At 42.4% G+C, this 24,558-nt stretch overlaps 2 protein-coding genes across 10 annotated transcripts in view; both read right to left on the reverse strand.

Annotated features, from left to right (window-relative positions):
* Positions 1-225: 225 nt before the first annotated feature.
* LOC133137302 (V-set domain-containing T-cell activation inhibitor 1-like) lies at positions 226-11,306 on the reverse strand. The gene is made up of 3 exons (XM_061255536.1): positions 11,204-11,306; positions 7,914-8,147; positions 226-3,017 (listed from the first exon to the last, which is right to left on the reverse strand). The coding sequence occupies exons 1-3, from the start codon at positions 11,304-11,306 to the stop codon at positions 2,656-2,658; spliced, it is 699 nt and encodes a 232-aa protein (XP_061111520.1). The 3' UTR covers positions 226-2,655.
* LOC133132825 (CD276 antigen-like) overlaps positions 9,542-24,558 on the reverse strand; it is a 137,311-nt gene continuing 122,294 nt past the window's right edge. The window contains exons 1-6 of one of the 9 annotated variants that reach the window (XM_061248584.1): positions 21,201-21,447; positions 17,336-17,456; positions 16,701-16,767; positions 13,076-13,441; positions 12,522-12,821; positions 9,542-12,163 (exon numbers count right to left, since the gene is read on the reverse strand). In XM_061248584.1, coding sequence (XP_061104568.1) covers positions 11,955-12,163; positions 12,522-12,821; positions 13,076-13,441; positions 16,701-16,737 — 912 coding nt within the window. In that variant the 5' untranslated portion in view covers positions 16,738-16,767; positions 17,336-17,456; positions 21,201-21,447 and the 3' untranslated portion in view covers positions 9,542-11,954. Of the gene's footprint in view, positions 12,164-12,521; positions 12,822-13,075; positions 13,442-16,700; positions 16,810-17,240; positions 17,262-17,335; positions 17,655-17,716; positions 18,299-21,151; positions 21,169-21,200; positions 21,448-24,558 lie in introns of those variants that run through there. The other 8 variants (XM_061248635.1, XM_061248626.1, XM_061248600.1 and 5 more) reach the window with 8 other exon arrangements.

A 24,558-nucleotide genomic window follows, 5' to 3' on the forward strand; every position in this document is an offset into this window, starting at 1 on the left:
TTGTTTGGGATTAAAGTGAAGAGAATATTTGTTGAGTACTTTGATATAATTTTCTATATTGCGTTAAAATCCCAATGATGATCTGACCCGGTGAACGGAACCAACAGGTCGAAAAAGCGAATGGAACATAAGGGTTAATATAACTCACAAGGTTTAAGGACAGTAAACAGTCTATTGGGCACTCTCACAGTTAATTTAGGAGAAGAAGCAACAAAAAAGACACAATTATTGTAAAACAAATCATTTATTTATTGGGTAAAATTCTCCCAGCAGTTATTGATTTGTTTGTTCATTTGTTTTTCCTTCACAAGCTTTCTTGTCCTGTCATGTTTCTGTAGGACGATCAGCTTTCTCAGTACTTTTGTGGTGTTCAGTTTTTTGCTAAACACCATAATGGCGAAGTAAGCCAAGCAAGCCACAAATGCCACTAAGACAGGCACAAGAGTCCATTTGTGCCTGGTCTCGACAAAAGGTGAGATACAATTACTTCATTACTTCATCATGGGTCCAGTTCACTTGTGATCTTACAGTTTTTTTACAATTGGTTTTACCCATGTTTCAATGCTGAGTGCACTTTCTCAAAAATCTCAACACAGTTCTCTTTACCAGCACGCAGCTGGGCACAACAGTACCAAATTCACCAAGACTGCCAAAACACAACTAATTCTACCGTAACACTGTCGCCAAACATGAGGAAAAACACAGACATACTATCATCTATATTACACCTTATATTCTCTCTTGCCATACACATGAGGGAAAAACCTCTTTGAACGCCTGATCCATGCCAGGGAATCTTCCACACAGTCCTGGCATGCAGCATTCATTGCCTATAGGAGGGACATCTGATCATGTGGACAGTGGTCATATATGTACCTTCCACCTCCATGAGAAAAATTATTTCTCTATAGGGTTAAAAAATGGTGTGCGGTGAGAGGAAAAGTGGTGACATCATCCTTGGACAGACTTCAAACCACTCACAGGCGTGGTGAAATGCCACATTGTTTCACATGATTATGAATGTTTACACATTTCCTCGCCTGCCCCCCTTCTTCACCTGGGACAAACCTTCTATACAGTTCACCGAGAAATTAGATGAGGCACTCCGTATTATATGGGCCAAACACTGGTATGTGTAACAGCAATCGGAGGATATTGTTATGTCAGCTCCCACCTGGCCAGGAACATCCACTGCTGTTCTTTGTCCAATGATAAGGTAAGATGTATAGACATATTACCTGTATATAATGGTACCACAGTTCCTTTACACACTCCTAAATAACTCCTAAAACTCCTAAATAATCCTAAAGTTCCTCTCAAAGGGGACGGTACATAGCTTCTTCATCATGACTACATGTTTTCTCAGGAATGGCTGTCAAGCTTATATTTTGGACATTTGAAAATGTAACATTATCTGCTAATACTCCGTGGTGGTATATATATATGTATATATATATATATATATATATATATATATATATATATTTTACTTTTAGACAATATCTTTCAATATGGTATTATAGTGAACAAGTCAAATTGCTGTCTAACTCAATTGTGTTAAGTTTTGAACTCAAGTTTAACAGTTTTGAAAACGGTACGTTAACATAGCAGAGTTTTGCTGGTGGTTGTGTTTGAGTGAGATAAGAATTCTTGAATTTTGAAAGACATTTTCATTTAATGCATTTTGTGTGAAAACAATGAAAAATGGTCCACAGTTTAGTCCACATACTGTAGACTGCTGTTGTGCTACCTGTGTTAAGAGTTTTGAAAAAGCATACTCAGTATTTGGAGATGGGTATAACCATCTAAAGTAAATTCTGAATGTCAAAGAAGACAAAGAGTTGCGTGAGGCACACGTTCCCTGCTTGGGTCAACATTGAGTGGGTGGGATGTGCTTCATCAGCTGCTTGAGGGTGTTTATTCAACAAATAGCAACAAGGAGGGGTGGGGGTGACCATGAGAAAACTAATAAGGATGTATGATCATACAGGGCAGGAGTGTACAATGTTATCCAGCAAGGGCTGATGTGGGTGCAAGTATTTGTTTTAGCCCAGCACCAAGACACCTCACACAACAAATCAACGAATCAGTTTTCAACATCTCAGTAAGTAGAATCTGGTATTTTAGTGCCATTTAAAACAAACACCTGTACCCACACTGGTCCTATTTGGATAAGAACGGAAATCCCCAACATAGGGCGTATTGGCCAATACAATCAGACAAATATCGTAATATGTATTGTATTGGCCCATAATTTATATATATTGTGCTATTGAATATGCAGGCAAGTCAGTGAGACACACATACAAGTAACCATAGCATATATCACTGCTTCCCAAGCATTTTTGGTCAGGCCTGACCAGAAATCTACAGATATACTCCCATCCCGGCTGTCTGTACGGTCATGTGAATGACACACTACAGGTCGACCACTGTTTCTTGTTTCCATTGTTCATGTGAATATATGTTACCATAGTTGCAAATCAAACATCGAGTCTGGTAGGTCTAAACTTCTTGGGGGCATGAACAACATGGTATGTACAGGAGCATGGTTTACAACGTATGGTAAAGTGTCTTATGTCAGCACGTGCTTTGTAAATAGGCTATTGTCCAGACCTGTTGCAAAAATAGCCGTTATAAAGCTTTTGTTGTTGTTCACAAAATTGTGCCTTGTTTGGGTAACCCTTTGTTCAGTATGTGCAGTATCTGCCCCCTACGTGGGAGTGGGCGGAGGCTGACAGAGTGGGAGAAGCTCTGGTTGAGGAGCTCCAGCCTCATCTCAAATGTGACAGTCCAATCGTGTGGGTCACTCTGCTTCAGCACCATCTCGTTCACCACCTCATAATGTTTTCCCCCTTCTTTCAGGACCATAGTGGTGTTGCTCCGGTTGGTGATGTCACTTCCTGTCTTGGTTCTCCACAGCACAGTGGGCTGAGGGAAGCCCAGGGTGGAGAGGAAGGTGAGGATGACGCTGTTGCAGGTGGTCTGGATGGCAAGCTCAGGTTCCTCATATGCAGCTGAGCAGAGAACAAACACCCGGAAATAAGTCAAGGCATTAGCCGTAGAAGAACATGAGTCCAGACAAATATGTAAATGTATACTGCAACCTCTATTTCTAAAAGAATCACATGCCATTATAGCACACTGAAAGTGAAAGCATTCGCTGAACTGATCAATTAAAAATCCTGGGATGCAAATTTGAGAGAGGGAAAATCAGCCATCTATACACATTAAAAGGCATATTATGCAGGATTTCTTTCCTTGCTTTGCTGCTGTGTTCACAATAAAAAAAACAATTTCCTCCCCAACTCTACACCACCAGGTTGACAAAGCTCACCCACCAATAAAATAACTGGATATTTTATTCTGGCTTACTGCCAGTAGCATCATATTGCAGACTACTGGAATCATGTCACTTTCAAAAGTACAGCAATATCTCATACCTACTCATTCATATGTGAAGCAGTTGCGTGTATGTCAAAATGCACAACAGATATTTACAATAGCAAAAACTCCCAATTCGCTGTCATATGCACAAAAGCTACGGGGTAGCTTAGATTTAGTTTAGTTGGGATGGAACATTCTACGTTCACCACTGCTAGGACCCATTTGGTTTCAGCCTGCTCTTGCCTGCCGCACTGCCAAATTATGTGACCTAAACAGGCATAGTGAACACAAAAACATCAATTCATTCATTGTCAATATTATTTTTTCTTTTTTCACCTTTACATAGAATTGTTTTTTTATCTATCTATTAGAGCAAATGTCTCTAACATTACAACAGCGGCCCAACAGCCAACCCCCAAGGCAACAAAAGCACACAACCTCCACCACCACCACTTTCTCTCCCAACACAGATGCTGATGTTTCTCGACTCATGCTCTCCCAGCAGGAGGGCAGCTAAAGGGACCTGTGGCACAGCCCAAGACTGGATTAAGTCCTATCTCTCTGCCCGCTCCTCCCAGGTCAACTGGGCTGGTCATTCCCTTGTTACAGGAGTTCCCCAGGGCTCAGTCCTCAGTCCCCTCCTCTTCTCCATCTACACCAGATCCCTTGACCCTGTTATCTCTGCTCATGGCAAGTCATACCACTGTTATGCTGATGACACCCAACTCTTTCTCTCCTTTCCCCCCAACTGACACACAGTCACACCTATATCTCCACCTGCCTGACAGACATCCAGATCTGGATGGACAGCCACCATCTAAAGCTCGACCCAGGTAAGACAGAACTAATCTTCATCCCTGCTCTAACCTCTCCCTTCTCAGATTTTCCATTTCGCTAGGGGACACCACAGTGACCTCATCCCCCAGTTCAAGGAACCTCGGAGTGGTGATGGACAACAAGCTGTGCAATTCTAGGTCACGACTGCTGTCTGTTCTGGCCAGGTCAGAACAGCAGAGTCTTTGACCATTTCCAAGCGCAGACTGAAAACTCACCTCTTCAGGCTGCACCTTTTCCTCCCTACCCCACTGCTATAATTAGCCGTGTGTACCATAGGTTATAGCACTTATGTATGATTATTTTAATATTCAGGGTATTCTTGCTGCCAAACGTGGTATGCTAGTTGGAAAGTACATGTACTCTTCAAGGGTTCAAGTTTTATTTTTGTGATCATCCTAGGACTTGGAACTTTCCTCTAGGGTCTTCAACACATGTGTCCCTGGTTCTAATTTGCACTTTATTGTACATCGCTCTGGATAAGTGTCTGCTAAATGACTAATGTAATGTAATGTAATGTAACCACACATTTGCCAGAGATATGAATTTCGTGAAAAATGCAATATATCTCTGACCGGGGATATTGGTCTATACTTTTCAGATAAATTGCACAAAGAAAAAAGGGTCACACCAACAAACTTCCCCAACACTTTTTAGAATAACAAATACAGGTAGATCAGTAAGGTACTGGGCAGAAGTGAACACAGACACATACTGTCAGGGCATCATAGAAATGACTGAGCATGGTTGTATTATAATATTGATTATAAAGTTGAAATATTATAAAGTTGCAAATCCTTTATAGTATGGCTTTAAAATGATACAATTTGCAATTAACAGCTTGTTACAAGCTGAGGTGGAAAGCCCAGGGGTCAGAAAGTGAAGCCCTTCCCATGCAGCCATCTGATTTCACCAATTATACCTGCTGGCTGAAGACTTGTGCCAATTAGCAATTCCAAATGATTGGATGGCCTGCAGCTATTCATGTTTGCCACCTGTAGGGGACATGAGTTTCTGGTCTTAATCCCTGGAACCACGGCTGGATTCAAATCTAAATTTTATGCTTTTTTCCTGATGTTCAAGGGGGGAATCCCCAAGATGTCAGGATGAAACATGCCAGCCATGTCAAGTGGGGTATTGTTTCGAATGATGAAAGTGGAGGGAGCAATTTTAGGGGTATAAAATGCAAGCTTCCACCAAGAATCTGTGGGACAATTAAAACAATTAAAAATCAATGGCAGTAATACAGGTGGTGATTGCAGAGACCCCACTACAACTGAGAAGGTTACAGCTTTCATTAACCTACTGGGTAAACCTGCCACGGCATGGACAATACCATCCAACCCAAAGATATTTAGAGCCCTGTTGAGAAAAGGTAAAAAGGAAGAAGAGGACCTTTGGTTGGTCAACTGACGAAGAGGCGCATATGATAGGTATTAAGGATATGCTTGGAAGTCAAACTGTAGCATTCCCTGTGGTGCGTCCATGGTTGTTGACGGAGCCAGCAGTGGATTTGGAATTACTGAAGAGGAAGATGTGATTTTAATAACGAAACAATGGACCTGTGTACCAACCCCACATAGTATGGATATATACTGGTGCATCGAAGAGACACAATGATAGATTAGGGATGGCATTCTTTGTGCCCGATTTTGAAATCAATAAGAAGAGAATAAATGGCATGATCTGTTTGTGTGTACAGGAGACATGAAAAGTTTTATTCGCTTTACAATGGGTGGAAGAATTGGGGCCACTGAGAGTTTCAGTTCTTACTCCAACTCCTTAATGAGTCTGTGATGCCTCCGCTCAGAATCTAGACGAGAATTACCACATGAGATTGCAGACATTATTTCCAATCCAGAGGATGGAACTGAGGATATGGGTTGTGTGGATTCCAGCACATGTAGGTATTCAAGGAAATGCATTGGCAGATATTGCATTGGCAGATAGATTTGCAAAAAAGGCACGTAGAAGAATGAGGTTTGGCCAGACAGGGCTAAATAGCATCATGTTTTTAACAAAAAAAACACAACAGTGACAGAAGTGATTATTGCAAGTAGTCAATTAAGCATGTACTGGTTAACTGCTCAAAGTACAGTCAAGAGAGAGGGCAATTGGTTTTGGGCAGGAAACAAAATGCAGCTGATCCACTGATCAGCCATCAAGATATACCTCTATTGTAAGAACTGAAACTGTTTTTTTGGCCCCAGAGCATGCACACCTCGTACCGAAACAGGAAGGAATTAAATCAATCTTGAAAAATAATCAGCCCTTGTACTAATTAGTTCAGTGAGAAGACATTTTTGAATTTAAAAGTATTCTCCATAATAGTATAATATTGCCAGTAATAAGTTGTAGTTTTGAATGGACTCCAATGGGGAAATGAGGCGCCATAGTCTTAATAAGCAACAATATCTCTGGTAACTACTGGGGTTTCTGGGGGGAATGTCGATCCCTGGTCCTTGCACAAATGGAGGAGGTGATGTTTTCATATGATGAATTTGAGAGGTTTGTGTATAAATCATGAATGCATGTTGAGGGATGGGAGGGGTAAGTAAGAACTGAGAATTGAGGTTTATACTTCTAGTGCTAATCTGCCTCTCATTTGGAATTACTAGCCTCTTATTTTATTTCAATAAATAAATAAAAATATAAAATATAAAAAATATACTTTAAATACAATTAAAACACCATCATTAAAATGAGAAAAACTATTACTAAATAATGTTCAAACTTACTACGTGTATATATACATTGTTTGACGGGCAGCTATGCAACCACATTCATGATGAGCGGTGGTCGTAGCACGTGGTGTAAACTGTAATGTCACCCAGAGCATGCTCAGCGAAACTGAAAATGGATGGTTAAACAGGCCCAATCTTGGCTCGAAAAAGTGACCATAAGGAAAAGAAATGATGACGGTCAAGAGGACAATGACATTGGTATAATCTGGGGACCAAAGTAGGCCTAGTAGCGTATTGTATGAATAGTCTAAAAAGAAAACCCAAAAAAAAAAAAAATTCGATAAGTCTCCAGCATTGGCTTGTAGTCTAAGTAAAAAAAAAAAAAAAAAAAAAAAAAAAAAAAGAGTATTCCCTTAAACCGCCAAAACCATAGGGGGTGACATTGAGGTGGTAAGAGCAGTCGTCTGGCAGTCGGATGGTTGATCCCACGTTAATGTTAACTGTTCATTCTAGTTAAGGGATCATCAAATCTGACCCTCAAATCTAAGCCCATGCCTGGCTGTCTTTTCACCCAGGTAATGAACTGAACAATTAGTGCAAGTGATTGGCCACACATTCATTACATTACATTCTTCACATCCGGACTCACAGGCGAGGGTGCATTCATTCCTGTAGCCCGAGGATCGTGATTTGATGATCTCTGCTCTACATGTTGAATGAAGGGAATGAGGTGTGCTTTGTTAGGGTGGAAGTGAAAATCTACAGGGCGGTAGGTCACCAAGAACAGGGTTGGACAGCCCTGTTCTACTGTGCAGCATTAACACGCTCCAGAAATGCCCCAAGCTCCTGTATTGTACTGGTGCTGGGAGTAATGTCCATCACCATACCTCCAAACTTTGAGTGTAATCATTTCCATGTAATCAGCCCTACGGCAGAGGGTGCCCCAGGTGGTCTTCAACAATGCAACACAACGTTCTCAGTTTTCAGGAAAATGACAGCGGTACTCACCTGCTACTGTTCGAAAAATCTGCTTCTCGCTCCGGCCCTGCTCATTGGCCACATCGTACGTGTACTTGCCGTGGTCGCTCGCTCGCACCCCCGTTAGCCTGAGTGAGGCATCGCCTACAGCCAGTTGGTCTGGGGACAGCTGACTGCGCCCCTTGTACGCTGGACTCTGCCCCTCCAGATTGTCTGTTGCTTTGTGGTAACTATGCACCACCTCATCACCATGCACCCAGACCACTATTAGATTGAAGAGTAGGTCAGTTTCACTGCGTGGAAAAAAACAGCCGAGGGTGATGTTACTTCCGGGGGCTGCCACCACAGGGTATACTGAGCACCACGGCTCTTCCTCTCCCTTTAGAAACCTTCTTGGATAACTTAATAGGCATAGCCGTGTAAGATTTAGTTCATCTGTTCAATTGTACCTATTATGTGTAAACAAATTGTTGTTAGGTTAATATTATCCTTAGCGATTGCCTTCTTGCCATTTTTTAAATTCTTGAGAGTAACACAGATGTTCTTCTCCACAACAGTATGTTGCTCTGGATAAGAGCCTTTGCCAAATGACTGGAATAAAATCTAATGTAGCTATGAGATCTGGATAGCCTCTCAGTTTTCTGGGGACTGGCAGTGGTATTTATGCTAAACATAATGAATCCACTTGGAGGCAAAAAATATGCAGAAACTCACGAGTTTTAAAAGTCACTGGCTTCCGAATGTTAGGCCCCTATTCATATGAAAACCACACTCAGGAAACGGTTGTTGCCAGTTTGTTTTCCCATGACCCACAAAGCAGAGACATGCAAAGCATTTTTATCTGAAAGGATATTTAACTATACTAAACTATACTTGCATACTAAACCAGCTCTGACGGCAGTTATGTTGCAGCACACAAACACATATGCAAGTGCACGCGCTCATACATACAGAGAAGGTACATTTTTAGCGTAATTTATAGCAATATTTATGTTTCAATGTATTCAAATATGATGGATGCTGCATGCATAGGAACCTGAATACCTAAATCAAACATTTAGACACTTGCTCTTCAGAATTAGGTTTGATACATTGCTCAATGTGTCAACCTTGTATGAGAAATATTTAGTTTTATATCTTACCGATAACATACTTAAAATATAATAATAATAAATAACTTTTATTTCTGCCAAGTTTCAGGAAGATATACTGTACATATTCTTATAATATGGTGGAAATGGAGGCATGGGCCTCCTGTTTACATCAGCAGTGAGGAGTGCGAGTTCCGATAATTTTGGACAGTGGAAAAGCAGAACATTTTCAACAGAATTTACAACTTACAAATTAACAGGTGCAGGGCAAAAATAAGACTTCTCATTATACCTATCATATTCTCCCAAACGCACCTGGCAGCCACCTGCAAAAAGAGTGCAGATCTTATTGTGGCTACACTGCAATTTTAGTGGCAAATAATTAAGGTTCTTACTTGAACTTCCAGTTGTTTTTAATATCAACCTAAATGTAGTACAGCAGTTTAAGCCTAATATGAAAGAAGGGGAAGACTACTTCGCTGAAAATCACCCAAATGCCCATCCATTTTAACAGCAGGTAGTCATTGCTGCTAAAGGTACATGGTACTTGCTCACATGGGTGATATGGACGTTTGAGAACATTTTTTATTTCATTTTAATTTCCTCGAACACCACACAACTACATCACATCATGAAGAACAGAACGCAACTCAAATCGGAATGCTACACTTATTACTGCAGCATTACTGCATTTCTGGTGCTCCAAACAGCAGTAAAGCTGAAAGCAACTGCTGCGTAGCTCCGAAATACGCAATATATTTAAACCCAGATCGAAACGTCACAGCCATAGCCACGCCCTCGGGGGTAAGAATAACATTGCGGGAATAGGATATTTTACCTACATTTGCTGTATCTTTTGACAACAATATCCATCCATCCATCCATTATCTGAACCCGCTTATCCTGATCAGGGTCGCAGGGGGGCTGGAGCCTATCCCAGCATACATTGGGCGAAAGGCAGGAATACACCCTGGACAGGTCGCCAGTCCATCGCAGGGCACACACACCATTCACTCACACACTCATACACTCATACCTACAGGCAATTTAGACTCTCCAATCAGCCTAACATGCATGTCTTTGGACTGTGGGAGGAAACCGGAGTACCCGGAGGAAACCCACGGGGAGACACGGGGAGAACATGCAAACTCCGCACAGAGAGGCCCCGGCCGACGGGGATTCGAACCCAGGACCTCCTTGCTGTGAGGCGGCAGTGCTACCCACTGCACCATCCGTGCCGCCACAACAATATCCGATATATTTTTTATCATGTGTTCGACAACCTGAAAGTATTTTGAGCATTTCCATACCAAGTTGACATTTTTACGAGGAGTAGAACGAGAGCTTTGTTTTGTTTGTTTCTCCATTTGCACTTGCAGCAATTCTGGCGGTACACTGACGTTACCTTAAATCGCTTCAATACACCAGATCGATCGATCGATGGACAGCAGCGGATAGATGAAATAGATACAGAGTGTGAAACAAATAAATAGCAAACAGAATAGCCTAAGAATCATGTGTTACAGTGCAATGACAGATAAAATAGGCTTAAAATAAATAAATGAAACGGTCTGTATTAGCTTGGAGAAATAAACAAAATAGGCCTAACGTCGGGAAACATATTTGCATATTTGGCACTGAGCTGATCATTTAAAATGTTCACACACTGGGCGATATTGGCTCAGGTGGTAAGACCAGTCTTACCGCCTCACCAGAGGGTTGCCAGTTCGATCCCCCACCTGGGCCGTGTCCCTAACCCCTAGACACCTAACCCCTAAATGCTCCTGATGAGCTGGATGGTGCCTTGCATGGCAACAAATTGCGTATGAATTGGTAAACAAGAAGCATCAATTGTACAGCGCTTTGGATAAGGGCGCTATATAAATGCCTACCATTTACTCTGCTGATTTCTTCGGCATCTTCAGCTAGCCTATTCAAGCAGTTCTGAGGCGAGGCAAAGTTGATGCGTGGCACCAGTTAATAATGTATTAGGCCTATCCTAAATGAACTTTCTTTCTATTTACCAAATTTTCTATGTATTAATAATAATTGCTATATCTAAAAAAAATACTAATTTGCTGACAAAATGTATTGCTATTTAAGATACGTTTGCCAATAGTTTTGTTCCAAATAAAAAGCTTCTGAAGACTGAGCTTTGTATTCCAACGAATAGTAGAATTTTCTAATTACTCAACAGGAAAAAAAACTGGGGAAGTACAGGTGACTGACGGACGCGGGGCTTCAGACGGATGTGGGGCTTCAGATGGACGTCCAGACGGACGTGGGGCTTCAGATGGACGTCCAGACGGACGGGGGCTTCAGACGGACGCATGTTCTCCCCGTGTTTGCATGGGTTTCCTCCAGGTACTCTGGTTTCCTCCCACAGTCCAAAGACAGGCACGTTAGGCTGATTGGAGAGTCCAAATTGCCCATCGGTATGAGTGTGTGAGTGAATGGTGTGTGTGCCCTGCGATGGACTGGCGACCTGTCCAGGGTGTATTCCTGCCTTTCGCCCAATGTATGCTGGGATAAGGCTCCAGCCCCCCCTGCGACCCTATTCAGGATAAGCGGGTTAAGGTAATGGATGGATGGATGGATGGATGGATGACATTATTGCCATTTGGCAGACGCTCTTATCCAGAGCGACGTACAGTTGATTAGACTAAGCAGGAGACAATCTTCCTGGAGCAATGCTGGGTTAATAGCTTTACTCAAGGGCCCAAGGGCTGTGCAGATCTTATTGTGGCTACACCAGGGATCGAACCACCGACCTTGCGGATCCCAGTCATGCACCTTAACCACTAAGCTACAGGCCGCCCTGATGCAAATATGGAAGGCAGTAAAACGGAAAAGACGGTGGAAACAACCATGTGTGATTATACAAGTGAACAGTAAAAAAACGAACTAAATATCATTCATATAATAATGGGATGAATTAAAACGCACACTAATGAATGCACCACACAAAGCAAAATGAAATTTACACAGACAAATGCCTGCTTTGCCTTCCCAAGCTTTCTTCTTCCTCTGCAACCGGTTCTGTTCCAATGGGACTGTCAACTTTCCCAGGTCCATGCGACAGGCTGTTTTTGTACCAGACTAAGCAAGCCAGTACCACTAATGATATAGCTAATAGTGGTACAAGCAGAAACAGTCTGTTCCTAGGTTCCACTGGCGTCCCACAGCAATCTGCGGAGGACAAAGGAACATTGTGAGATAAAACTTCTCCTCTGTTAACATCCTGTTCCCAGTTCCCTTGTGATCTTTATTCTTTCAACGTCTTTCTTTCTTCATTCTGAACACGAAAAAAAAGCATGTTTGAGGGCGTTTACTGGAACAAATCCATTGAGCAGTACCAATTTACACATCTCAACACAATGCAATAAAAAGAGCAGCTTTAGTATGTCAGTAATATCAGTAACTTCTGCACTTTTGCACTGTTGCGTGAAGTTCAAGTGCCGTTATAAAGCTTTTTTTGTTGTTGTTTGCAAAATTGTGCCTTGTGTGGGTAACCCTTTGCTCAGTATGTGCAGTATCTGCCCCCTACCTGGGAGTGGGCGGAGGCTGACAGAGCGGGAGAAGCTCTGGTTGAGGAGCTCCAGCCTCATCTCAAATGTGACCGTCCAATTGTATGGGTCACTCTGCTTCAGCACCATCTCGCTCACCACCTCATAATGTTTTCCCCCTTCGTCCAGGACCATAGTGGTGTTGCTCTGGTTGGTGATGTCACTTCCTGTCTTGGTTCTCCACAGCACAGTGGGCTGAGGGAAGCCCAGGGTGGAGAGGAAGGTGAGGATGACGCTGTTGCAGGTGGTCTGGATGGCAAGCTCAGGTTCCCTATATGCAGCTGAGCAGAGAACAAACACCCAGAAATAAGTCGGAGGCATTAGCCATAGAAGAACACTAGCCCAGACCAAGGGTCTGCAACCCTGGTATTCATTGTTACTCTACACTTTATTCATCAATTACAGCAGTCGATAAAATGTTTTCTCTCCAATTCTGTCCAATTATGTGGAGGGAGCCCAATTTGTCATGACCACCCCCCTGGCCGGTCGTAACAGTGCCACAGGTGGTTTTCAGGAAAATGAATGCGGTACTCACCTGCTACTGCTAGAAAAATCTGCTTCTTGCTCCTGCCCTGCTCATTGGCCACATCGCACGTGTACTTGCCGTGGTCGCTCGCTCGCACCCCCGTTAGCCTGAGTGAGGCATCGCCTACAGCCAGCTGGTCTGGGGACAGCTGACTGCGCCCCTTGTACGCTGGACTCTGCGCCTCCAGATTGTCTGTTGCTTTGTAGTAACTGTGCACCATGTCATCACCATGCACCCAGACCACTATTAGATTGAAGAGTAGGTCAGTTTCACTGCGTGGAAAAAAACAGCTCAGGGTGATGTTACTTCCGGGGGCTGCCACCACTGGGTATACTAGGTATTCTTGGGATACTTCTGGGTGCAATACTGGAACAACTGGAAGACAAAAAGCAGGCCATTGCACTCCACTGGGTAACCATATTGGCTCACCAGCAAAACCTTGCTGGTAGCCTATCGGACAGCTAAAAACACAGCTCCATTGTATCTTCAAAATAACTAATTCCCATTTTGGTACCTCAGTGGGGAATCCCATTGTGGCCACAATAAGATCCGTACAGCTGTTGGGCCCTTGAGCAAGGCCCTTAACCTCACATTGCTGACAGGCCTCTGCTTTGTCTAATCAATATAATATAACACTATGTAATGTCTGTGTGCCTGGGACTTCCTGTGACTTTGCCTGCTGCTCCAGGTCACATGAGCTGAATGTTGTTCTCCTCCCCCCAACAGCCTTCAATAAATGACTGCCTTCAATAAATGAGAACTGAAGAGAGAATTTAATTTCTTAGGCAGAAAGAAATGTGCTGTGTCCGAACACAGAGGAGGCTACTGTTGACTGTTGACAATGTTTCTACACTCAGTGAGGACTTTATTAGGTATTTATTAGACTTTTTTAGACGTACTAAGTCTTTCTGCTTCTGTAGCCTATCCACGTAGAGGTTTGACACACTGTGTTGTCAGAGATGCTCTTCTGCATACCACTGTTGTAATGTGTGGTTATTTGCATTACTGTGACCACAAAACACAGAACAATCATTTCTTGGTCCAACTCACTTAGATTAGATTTTCCCCCGCATTCTGATGGCTGATGTGAACATTAACTGAAGCTCCTGACCCATATCTGTGTGATTGTGTCCACATGATTGGCTGATTAGATAATTGCATGAATAAATAGATGTACATGTGTTCCTAATAATGTGTTCAGTAAGTGTTTTGTAAGCCCCGCGCTACCCCAACAATGGAATTTAGCGAAGGTATCTGCGTGCTTGCCCTTCTGGTGTTGCTGAAAGAATATTAGTTGGGTTAAATGGCTATGTGGAGAAACTAGATCAGCCAATAAATAAACCAAGTTACAAAGACAGTAGTACCACTCTGCCTTCCGCTCTCTACTGGTCCGGCTGACCAAGAATCTCCAAAATAGGGCCAATAAATCTACCATCTGACTCCATTTAAATAATAATATTGATTAGTTATCTACCTTTGGTAGATTTCTTATTTAGAATTTAGACAGGAATCCCGGAACAGGCCTTCATGCGCCCTAACAAGGTGAAGAGAAGGGACTATAGCCTACTGGAATAGAACTGTGTTGTTGTGGTATGCAACTACTGAAAATGATCAGAGTAACTGTAACATTACTCCAAAAACATAGTTTTATGGAAACAGATTACTTGTAACAACATTGCCTGTTTAGATCATGAATGTTTTAGGATAAATAAGTTGATTGACACCAATTACTTTGAAATAGGTTCGATTTTACCACATTATCATTGAATGTAATATTGCATCACCATCTTTTGTCACAGGGGTTTTCAACCTTTTTTGACATGCACGTTTGAGCTTATAGTCAAATGACTGATGACTGATTTTACATAGTGTTAAGAGCAGGAGTAATATAGTGACAACATGGAGCAGTCGGATGATCCATGTTAGAATGGAGATCAAGCAGTGAGAGGAGGAGGAAGAGGCAGTGAATTGAATGGCAGACGACAAGTACTCCTTCAGAGAGGTGGGGGGGGGGTGGGTTACATGGTAGAGGACATTGCCTTGTCTTCATGTTAACACACATTGTCATTTAAGAATCAATTAAGAAAATTACCCTTACAAAACTTGCTTTCAAGAAATAAGTAGGCCTAAATGATCCCATCGACTCGCTAGTATAATTTTTAAGCGGCCACTTCCCCGTGTTCCGTTTGGATATGATTCATATGGTTCATATGATTCTGACCTACTTACTGTTTCCATAATACTGTTGCCGAGTTTGTGCTCAAAACAAAGATATGAAACACTTTGGAAAATATTGTCTTTCCATCCATTATAATGCGTCTAACTCCCAATGTATCAAACTACTAACAATTATGAGTGTAACATTATTCATAAAGCATAGTTTTATGGAAACTGATTCCTGTTACAACATTCCATGTTTAGATCATGATTTTTTTAGGATCAAGAAATCTATTGACACCAATTACTTTGGAACAGGATCCATTTTACCACATTATCATTGAATGTAATATTGCATCACCATCCATGTCACAGGGGTTTTTTTTCTTTTTTGACACACATGTTTGAGATGGTGGTCAAATGACTGATGACTGATTTTATAGTGTTAAGAGCAGGAGTAAGGATGTTTATCACCTGCAACAATACAGTGACAACATGGAGCAGTCAGATGATCCATGTTAGAATAGAGATCAAGCAGTGAGAGGAGGAGGTGGAGGTGGTCAATGGAATGGCAGATGACAAGTACTCCTTCAGAGAGGTGGCCTTGTTTTTCGTCTTAGAGGTGGGGGTGTCCTGGTAGAGGACAGTGTCTTTCACTGCAGTTCAGGATTTTTCCCCCACTTTGTACCTATAATTTTTTTTTGCTATGATTAAAGTTTTTTTTACAATAGCTTTCAAAACTCATACAACTCTCTGGACCAACATGCAGCTTGTCAGTTCATTTCATTCACAAAATGGATCAAAACAACCAAACCACTGTGAACAAACAAGGAGAAGTACATTTGCGGACACTATTTTACATTCCACCACATCAATGCCCATGTCATTATCAAAGTTACTTATAACAGCAGTACAGAATCCTGGCTATATGTTCAAGGCATGTATCCTAGGGCCTCGTTTAAAAGAACTGACTGCAGCCATTCCCGATCTAAAATTAGGTCAGAGAAATTACCCCATTGATTTTATTTTACCACTTATATATAGTTATATACACAATCCTTCTCAGCTCATAAATGTTGCTAAATCTTGCCTGTGTGCCTGCATGCCTAACAATATCCAAGCTAATGAAAAGGTATGTGGAGCAAAGGAGCGAACGACATAATAACACATGGAGTGTTAAAGCTAAAAAATAATGTTTATTTATGTTATAAAAGCCATTGGCTCAGGACTGTTCGATCTCCAAGTACACTACAACGTGGCACACTTTAGTTATTTAGCTTTTATCCAAAGGGCCCAACAGCTGTCCGGATCTTATGGCTGCACCAGGGCTTGAACCACCAATCTTTCGGGTCTCAATCCTGTATTGTAGATACCAGGAAACAACTGTCAACTGACGAAACACCCGTCAACTGAAAGCCCTCATTATCTGATAGCAGAAAAGCCGTTATGAACTTGCAAAAAATAGTAGTCTACTTACTCGTTAGCAGATGCACCACAAAGATAAGACGTATCATAATGTGCAGTCACATTCTCGCACCATAAACCTGTAAAATAATGATCAAACAATATTTTTTTCTTCTGCGCGCCTATAAAAATAAAAAAAAGGTTTAGTTCGGATTGCCATTTTTCCCATTTTAAAAACGTACAGCTTACGTTTCCAGAGTTCAAAAACAGTTTGGGCAATCTACAGCTCTATTGTAAACATACAACACTACGACATGATAATGTGCATTTCTGGTCACAAAACGTCTTGCGTATTCAGTCCGTAATGTAGAATTCGACATAATTCAAGCGCATACACTCCAAAATAATATTGTTTCGACTACTTCGGCTCTTCTGTGAAGACAGAACAGACTGAATTCGCATGAGCTTCATTGTTTCTATATGGATAATGTCTTCCACTGCTCCGAATAATGGGAAAGTAACCTATTTAGCTAGTCTACCATTATTTCCAAAACATTCTAAATACATGAATACCACAATAGCCTACATCAGATTCAGAATGCTAATTTATTACGTTTCCAAATAGCAGGCAAATAGCAGCGGATCTTATGGCTACTCGCATAGCATGTTTTGTCGTTTTAACAACCAGCCGTAGAAAGAGAGACTTACGTTAACTTGCGTTTCAGAGCGATGGTGGATCTCGTGGAGTCTCATTACTTCCAATCATTTCCACAGCGCTGCTTTTGCCGAAGCAGCATACGTGGACGGGTCCTTAGTTTTACAGTTGAGCCTGCGGGCCATAGCACAAAGCCATACAATTTGCATTTTAACTGCACACACTCACATTCGAACGATATAAATAAAAGCATTCGATTACGTTCAACGGCACCGAAATTACGTTAGAAGGATACAACACGGTTATTTGCTGCTTAAACGTAGGCGCACGCTCGAGAGCGTTAACATGATTGAAGTCTGACATGTCTATTGTCAAAATCCATTGAAACTATTAAAAAGTAACCAGGGACTTTGGATTTATAAGGCTGGACATACCGATTATCCAGCGAAAATATAGGTCATTTTGTTGAAGCCAATCGTCACGCAAGCTTCAAAGGTCTCAAAGTGAATGGACTCCAAGCAGATGAAAATAAAATAATTGCAAAGCATCTTGTCTATTTTTGTTTCCAAAGGAACATATAAACACATTGATCTCATAGTTATATACACAATTATATAACACATAAATACGTTTTTATTTTGCGTTGGTAGGCTACTTCTTTCCTTCTCAGCTCATAAATGTAGCAAAATCTGCCTGTGCCTGCATGCCTAACAATATCCAAGCTAATGAAAAAGGTATGTGGAGCAAAGGAGTGGAGTAACGAGTGGAGCAAAGGAGCGAACGAGGGGAAGAAAATCAACAAGCTTATTGGCTTCAACGTCATCAGTGTTGACATCTTGTGTCGATGAAATATCATAAGCGTTATTTTTTTTGCTGAGCCCACAAATATTCCCATAGCCAGTTACAACTCGTTACAGCCTGTAAAAACACAAAACCTCGAGACACCACAAAATCTATACAAACTGTATTCCAAGAATCCTGATGTGTCATCTGAACGCCTTGCACTGCAGCAGTTTATGGTCTAGGCTATTGTCGGTTACATTCAATTTCAGTTACAATTCAGAAACATTTCTGAAGATTAGTGAAATGTAACGTAGCCTATATGGAGCTTCATGTGCAAGTTATTGTTTTCCAATGTTCAGTGTTCACATTGAAAAGCAATTATTTCCCACTAACATCTGTAACAAATGTAGCTATTGGTAATAAATAGGCTATGTCATTTGGAAACGGTGGAATAAATTCACCCATGCATGTTTACGTACTGAAATAACGGTAGTTGCCATGCTAATTTAGAGTCATGCTGGCTTTATGTACAAATAAATATATTTGTACATTACATTAATGAGGAGTTCACAGTCATTTACTGTCCTCCTGATACCTTGGTTAGTAAAGAATCTAAATAGTAGTTTCGTCAGTTAACAGGTGTTTCCTGCTACTGTCGTGTCTCGGAAACGACAGAATTCTAAGTCCAATCTCTAATTTGTCAAAAAACAACAAAATCAGACTTTATTAGCACAAGTGCACATTCTGCAGAATTGAATCTCGATTGTTGGTTTCACACACATTTTATACACTTCTTTAAACATGACGTTTGTTTTGTAAGCTATTCTTCAAATAAATGTTCTTATCACATTGTACAGGCCTACAGCTGTTCAAACTGTCCTTGACCAAGCTAGCCCACCCCCACAACGCAAGACATCCTGCCCTGCAAGCTGTTCATGCAAGAGGAATCATAAAAGATGAATCATGCAAAACATGGTGTTATTCGGTACTTTCCAATTTTCCTTTTAAGCATACACATTATTTTATTCAATTCAGGTTACATAAGGGTCACTATACTTCGAGCACAAATGAGCAGTTAATCAGTTTAAAAATATATAGGCGTACTCAATCATACTTTAACATTTGATTAATGGTGGTTTCTTGCGTTTCCAAGCTCATCTGTAATTAATGATATAGGTTCATTGGATTACATATTGATCACGAGTAATAGGCAGCATACATAAGATATACATTGATTATAGGCCGCATACATATTGGTATACTTGACTTTGGCATGACTTTTTGCTTTAAGAGTTTTGGAGGAACCAGCTTGCTCAACTCTTAACGGTTTGATGTTTTAGTCTGATTTTGACTTGTGATCGATTGTCATAAAACGGGGGAAGAACATCTTGTTCTGTGAATTTTTTATACACGATCTACAGTACAGGATTGAGACTCGAAAAAGATTGGTGGTTCAAGCCCCGGTGTAGCCATAAGATCCGGACAGCTGTTGGGCCCTTTGGATGAAAGTTAAATAACTGTAAAGTGTGCCACATTGTAGTGTACTTGGAGATCGAACAGTACTGAGCCAATGGCTTTTAAAACATAAATAAACTTTAACACTCGATGTGAGAGCCCTGGGGTTCTGCACATTGTTTCTTCTGCTTTCGAAGACAAGCAGCAGAGCATAATAGTTTTAAATCTGCCCTCTGCATTCAAATAATCACTCCATGCCGCACGAGCAGCATCCTCTCCTCTGTCCTCATTCTTCTAGATCTCTCTGCTGCCTTCGACACTGCTCCTGGTCCAAGCGATGGTTCTGTCCCTCCTGGACTACTGCAATTCCCTCTTGGCTGGCCTCCCAGCATCCGCCATCAGACCCCTCCAACTTATCCAGAATGCAGCAGCTTGTCTGGTCTTCAACCTTCCCAAATACTCACACGTCACCCTCCTGCTTACTTCCCTCCACTGGCTGCTTGTCATGGCTCACATCAAATTCAAAACATTGGTGCTAGCCTTCCAAGCAGTTAAGGGGTCTTCCCCAGCTTACCTACAAAAAACCATCAGACCCTACACCCCTGCCAGACCTCTTCGTTCAGCCTCCACAGGCCGCTTGGCACCTCCCCCTCTCCGAACTTCCACCTCACGCTCACGACTACTGTCTGTTCTGGCTCCACGGTGGTGGAATGAACTCCCCCTTGAGGTCAGAACTTTAGAATCTCTTCCCACCTTCAAGCGCAAACTGAAGCCGCACCTCTTCAAGCAGCACCTCTCCCCGTCCCTCCCTACCTCCCTGTGAACCTTAATTGTTGTCTTTCTGTGATTTACTTTTTTGTGTATCGGTATTTTTAGTTGGCTAGGTAAGCAGTGTTTGGCTAGTTAAGTTTGGTCACTTTTGCTTTGTTCGTTTGTTTGTTTGTTTGTTTGTTTGTTTGTTTAAAAAAAAAAAAAAAATAGGCCCTTATCTTCGTTGTACAGGTAGCAGTTGAAATTGTACTTCAACTGTATTTGTACTTCAACTTGGTCTTTCAGCGCACTTATCCCTGGTTAAGGGTATGCACTTTGTTGTACGTCGCTCTGGATAAGAGCGTCTGCCAAATGCCATTAATGTAATGTCATTATCTGATAGCAGAAAAGCCGTTATGAACAAGCAAACAATAGTAGGCAACTTGCTCGTTAGCAGGTGCACCACGAAGATAAGACTGTGCCATCACATTCTCGCACCATAAACCAAATAATGATCAAACAATATTATTTTATTGTGCGCGCCTATTAAAAGTATTGTAGAATTCGACATAATTCAAGCGCATACACTCCAAAATAATATTGTTCAAGACAGAACAGATTGAATACGCATGAGCTTCATTGTTTGTATATATTATATATGTCTTCCACTGCTCCGAATAATAGGAAAGTAACCTATTTACCACAATAGCCGACATCAGATTCAGAATGCTAATTTATTATGTTTGCAGTGAGGCTTACTGTAGCGTCACATCCAAACAAAAGGCCGGCAAATGGTTGGTTGGAATTTATATAGCACCTTTATCCAAAGCGCTGTACGATTGATGCTTTTCATTCGCCCATCCGTTCATGCACACACTCACATAGCATTTTTTGTCGTTTTAACAACCAGCCGAAGAAAGAGAGACGTACGTTAACTTGCGTTCTAGAGTGATGGTGGATCCTGTGGATGCAGTTTGTGACTGTTTTCACTTCCTCTACAGCCTTCTGTGGGTCAATAACAAATGACGTAATCGTAGGATGGAATCTCTGATATTATATGTAATCTCAAACTTCTCAAGTCTCACCCATTGACTGTGAGACACAAGCATTTCAACCAGTTCACACGCTCACACGCCACACCTGTCTTTTCTCACGGTGAGTCGGCCGAGAAGGGATAAAACCCACTACACGGAAATAAACATGATTTTAAAAGCAGTCTCGTTGGATTTGGAGTCACGTCTGGCCGGTAGGCGGGGTTACTGTGAGGATCTGCCGCGTTTGTCCCACTCTCCACCTGCACGCTCAGAAAGGCAGTGTGCTCTGATGGGTAGGTATACTGTGAACAACGCTCCAATAAGTTAGTACGTTTTAAATAGTAAAATATTGTTTCAGTTGAAAACTTCGACTTATTTCATTTGTCACGTCATTTTTTTCTATGAATTGTAGTGTTTGGCTGCAATACAAAGTCCCAATGGGAGGTTTTTAACCTCCCATGTCGAAGAATTTCATGCAAACTTAACGTTAGCTACTAGCTGCTATTAGCCTATGTTTGGAAACATTGCTTAAATATGCGCGAATATGAAAGTTTAAATGCAATTCCTTATGTTTTGCTTGTGCAGCCAATGAAAAGATGCCCCTGCGAAAATGAGAGAGATAATTGATGTTAATTCGAATTTAAATATTTACTGACAGGGGTTTACAGTCTACCAGACAATTTTACAAGAAAAACATGAAGTATTTTATTAATTTATTTATTAAAATTCAATTTACTTGACACTGCACCAATCTACCCCCCCGTTGAAAAAGGCCCGCTGCCTAAACCTTGCAGAGGGCCCCCGGTATTTTGCGTTACGCCACTGGGCAATATCGTGTAATATCGTGATATTTTGAAGATATCCTATCGTACCGTAAAATTTCATATCGGTTCATCCCTACCACACACACACACACACACAGTCACGCATGCACATACACACTCGGTCACACACTCAAAGTCACACCCTTGCACAAATGCTCACAAAGATCACCTCTCCCGAACTATTACATTTTTTTCTTACATGTGTAACTAAATCTATTTATTTTATTCAGCTGAGTTTGTCTTATTGGTTTGGCCCGTCATTTTCGGTTCTATTTGTTTTATTTGTGCTGGTCAATTATAAACTGAATTATAGTTTATATAGTTTATATAAACTCAATGATAAACTAAATTATAATTGGGAGAAGTGGATTTGGCCAAGGGGCCTCTGCGACCAAAACATACACAATGTTGATTTGCTCCAGCCCTGATTTGCAACCTCACTCTGAGTTTTTCATGAAACTTGAGAGCCTTGTAATCTGGTCACAAGTATACTAAGAATTAACCATGCAGAGCAAGGTTGTCTCCCGGCCTGCTCGATCCTCCCCTCCCAGCCCATGGGTTTCTGACCTTCTACGTTTCCTCCAGGCCCAGCCTACGTGCAGCTGAGAGGAAGTGGAGGAAATCAAAAGACCCATCGGACCTGTCTTCCTACCAGTCTCACCTGGTGGAATTCTCCTCCGCTATCACCACTGCCAAAAGAAATTACTTCCAAAAAAAAATCCAGAACTCCACTTCTAACCCTCGTCAACTGTTCTCCATTTTCTCCTCTGTCCTCAGCACACCTCCCCCACCATCTCAGTCCTCGCTCACTGCTGATGACTTTGCGGTATTTTTTGACGAGAAGGTTGCAGATATCCGCAGCACCTTCGCGACCACCATCACTTATATGCCTGCCTCCATTTCTGTGTCTGCCCCCTGTTTCTCCTCTTTCTGTCCCCTTACAGATGCTGATGTCTCTCACCTCCTGCACTCCCACTGCCCTACTACTTGTGCCCTGGACCCCATCCCCTCAAACCTCTTTCAGGCAATCATGCCTGACATCCTCCCGTTTGTCACCTCCCTTGTTAACTCCTCTCTGTCCTCTGGCTGCTTTCCCTCATCATTCAAGAGGGCCTACATCACCCCGCTCCTGAAGAAACCCACTCTAGACCCCTCCTGCATTCAAAACTACCGTCCGGTATCTCTCCTTCCTTTTCTATCCAAATCCATTGAACAAGCTGCCTCCAACCAACTCTCTTCCTTCCTCTCTCAGAATAACCTGCTGGACCCCCACCAGTCCGGCTTCAGACTTGGCCACTCGACGGAGACTGCACTCCTCTCTGTCAACGAGTCCCTTCAGGCTGCACGAGCAACCTCTCTCTCTTCTGTCCTGATCATTCTTGACCTCTCTGCGGCGTTCGACACGGTCAACCACTCCATCCTCTTAGCCTCCCTGGCATCTACAGGGATCTGTGGCACAGCCTTAGAGTGGATCCAATCTTATCTCTCTGGCCGGTCCTCCCAGGTGTCCTGGGCTGGAGGAGTGTCAACCCCTCGCCCCCTTGTTACAGAAGTCCCCCAGAGCTCAGTCCTCGGACCCCTCCTCTTCTCCATCTACACGAGATCCCTTGGCCCCGTTATCTCTGCTCATGGCATCTCCTATCATTGTTATGCCGATGACACCCAACTCTTTCTCTCCTTCCCCCCATCAGACACACAGGTCTCTACCCGTATCTCAGCCTGCCTAAGAGACATCCAGAGCTGGATGGGCAACCACCATCTAAAGCTCAACCCAGATAAGACGGAGGTGATCTTCATCCCTGCTTTAACCTCTCCCTTCTCTGATTTCTCCATCTCACTAGGGGATACCACAGTGACCTCATCCCCTAGTGCAAGAAACCTTGGAGTGGTGATGGACAACAGGCTATCCTTCTCCAAGAACATCGCTACGGTGACCCGGGCGTGCAGGTTCTTCCTGTACAACATCCGGAGAATCCGACCCTTTCTCACCACCTACTCCACTCAGCTACTTGTTCAAGCAATGGTCCTGTCCCGCCTGGACTATTGCAATTCTCTGCTGGCTGGCCTTCCAGCATCTGCCATCAGACCCCTACAACTCATCCAGAATGCTGCAGCCCAGTCTGGTATTCAATGTTCCCAGACATTCACATGTCACCCCCCTGCTCAGCAACTTCCACTGGCTGCCTGTTATGGCTCGCATCAAATTTAAAACTTTGGTGCTCGCATACCAGGCAGTTAAAGGATCAGCCCCTGTATATATTCAATCCCTTATCAAGATCTATACACCAACAAGACCCCTCCGTTCTGCCACTTCGTGCCGTCTGGCGCCTCCCCCTTGCCACACCTGCACTTCACGGTCACGACTGCTGTCTGTCCTGGTCCCTCGGTGGTGGAATGACCTCCCGGTGGATGTCAGAAAGGCAGAGTCTC

The sequence above is a fragment of the Conger conger genome, chromosome 1 (assembly GCF_963514075.1).
Source record: "Conger conger chromosome 1, fConCon1.1, whole genome shotgun sequence".
NCBI lineage: Eukaryota > Metazoa > Chordata > Actinopteri > Anguilliformes > Congridae > Conger > Conger conger.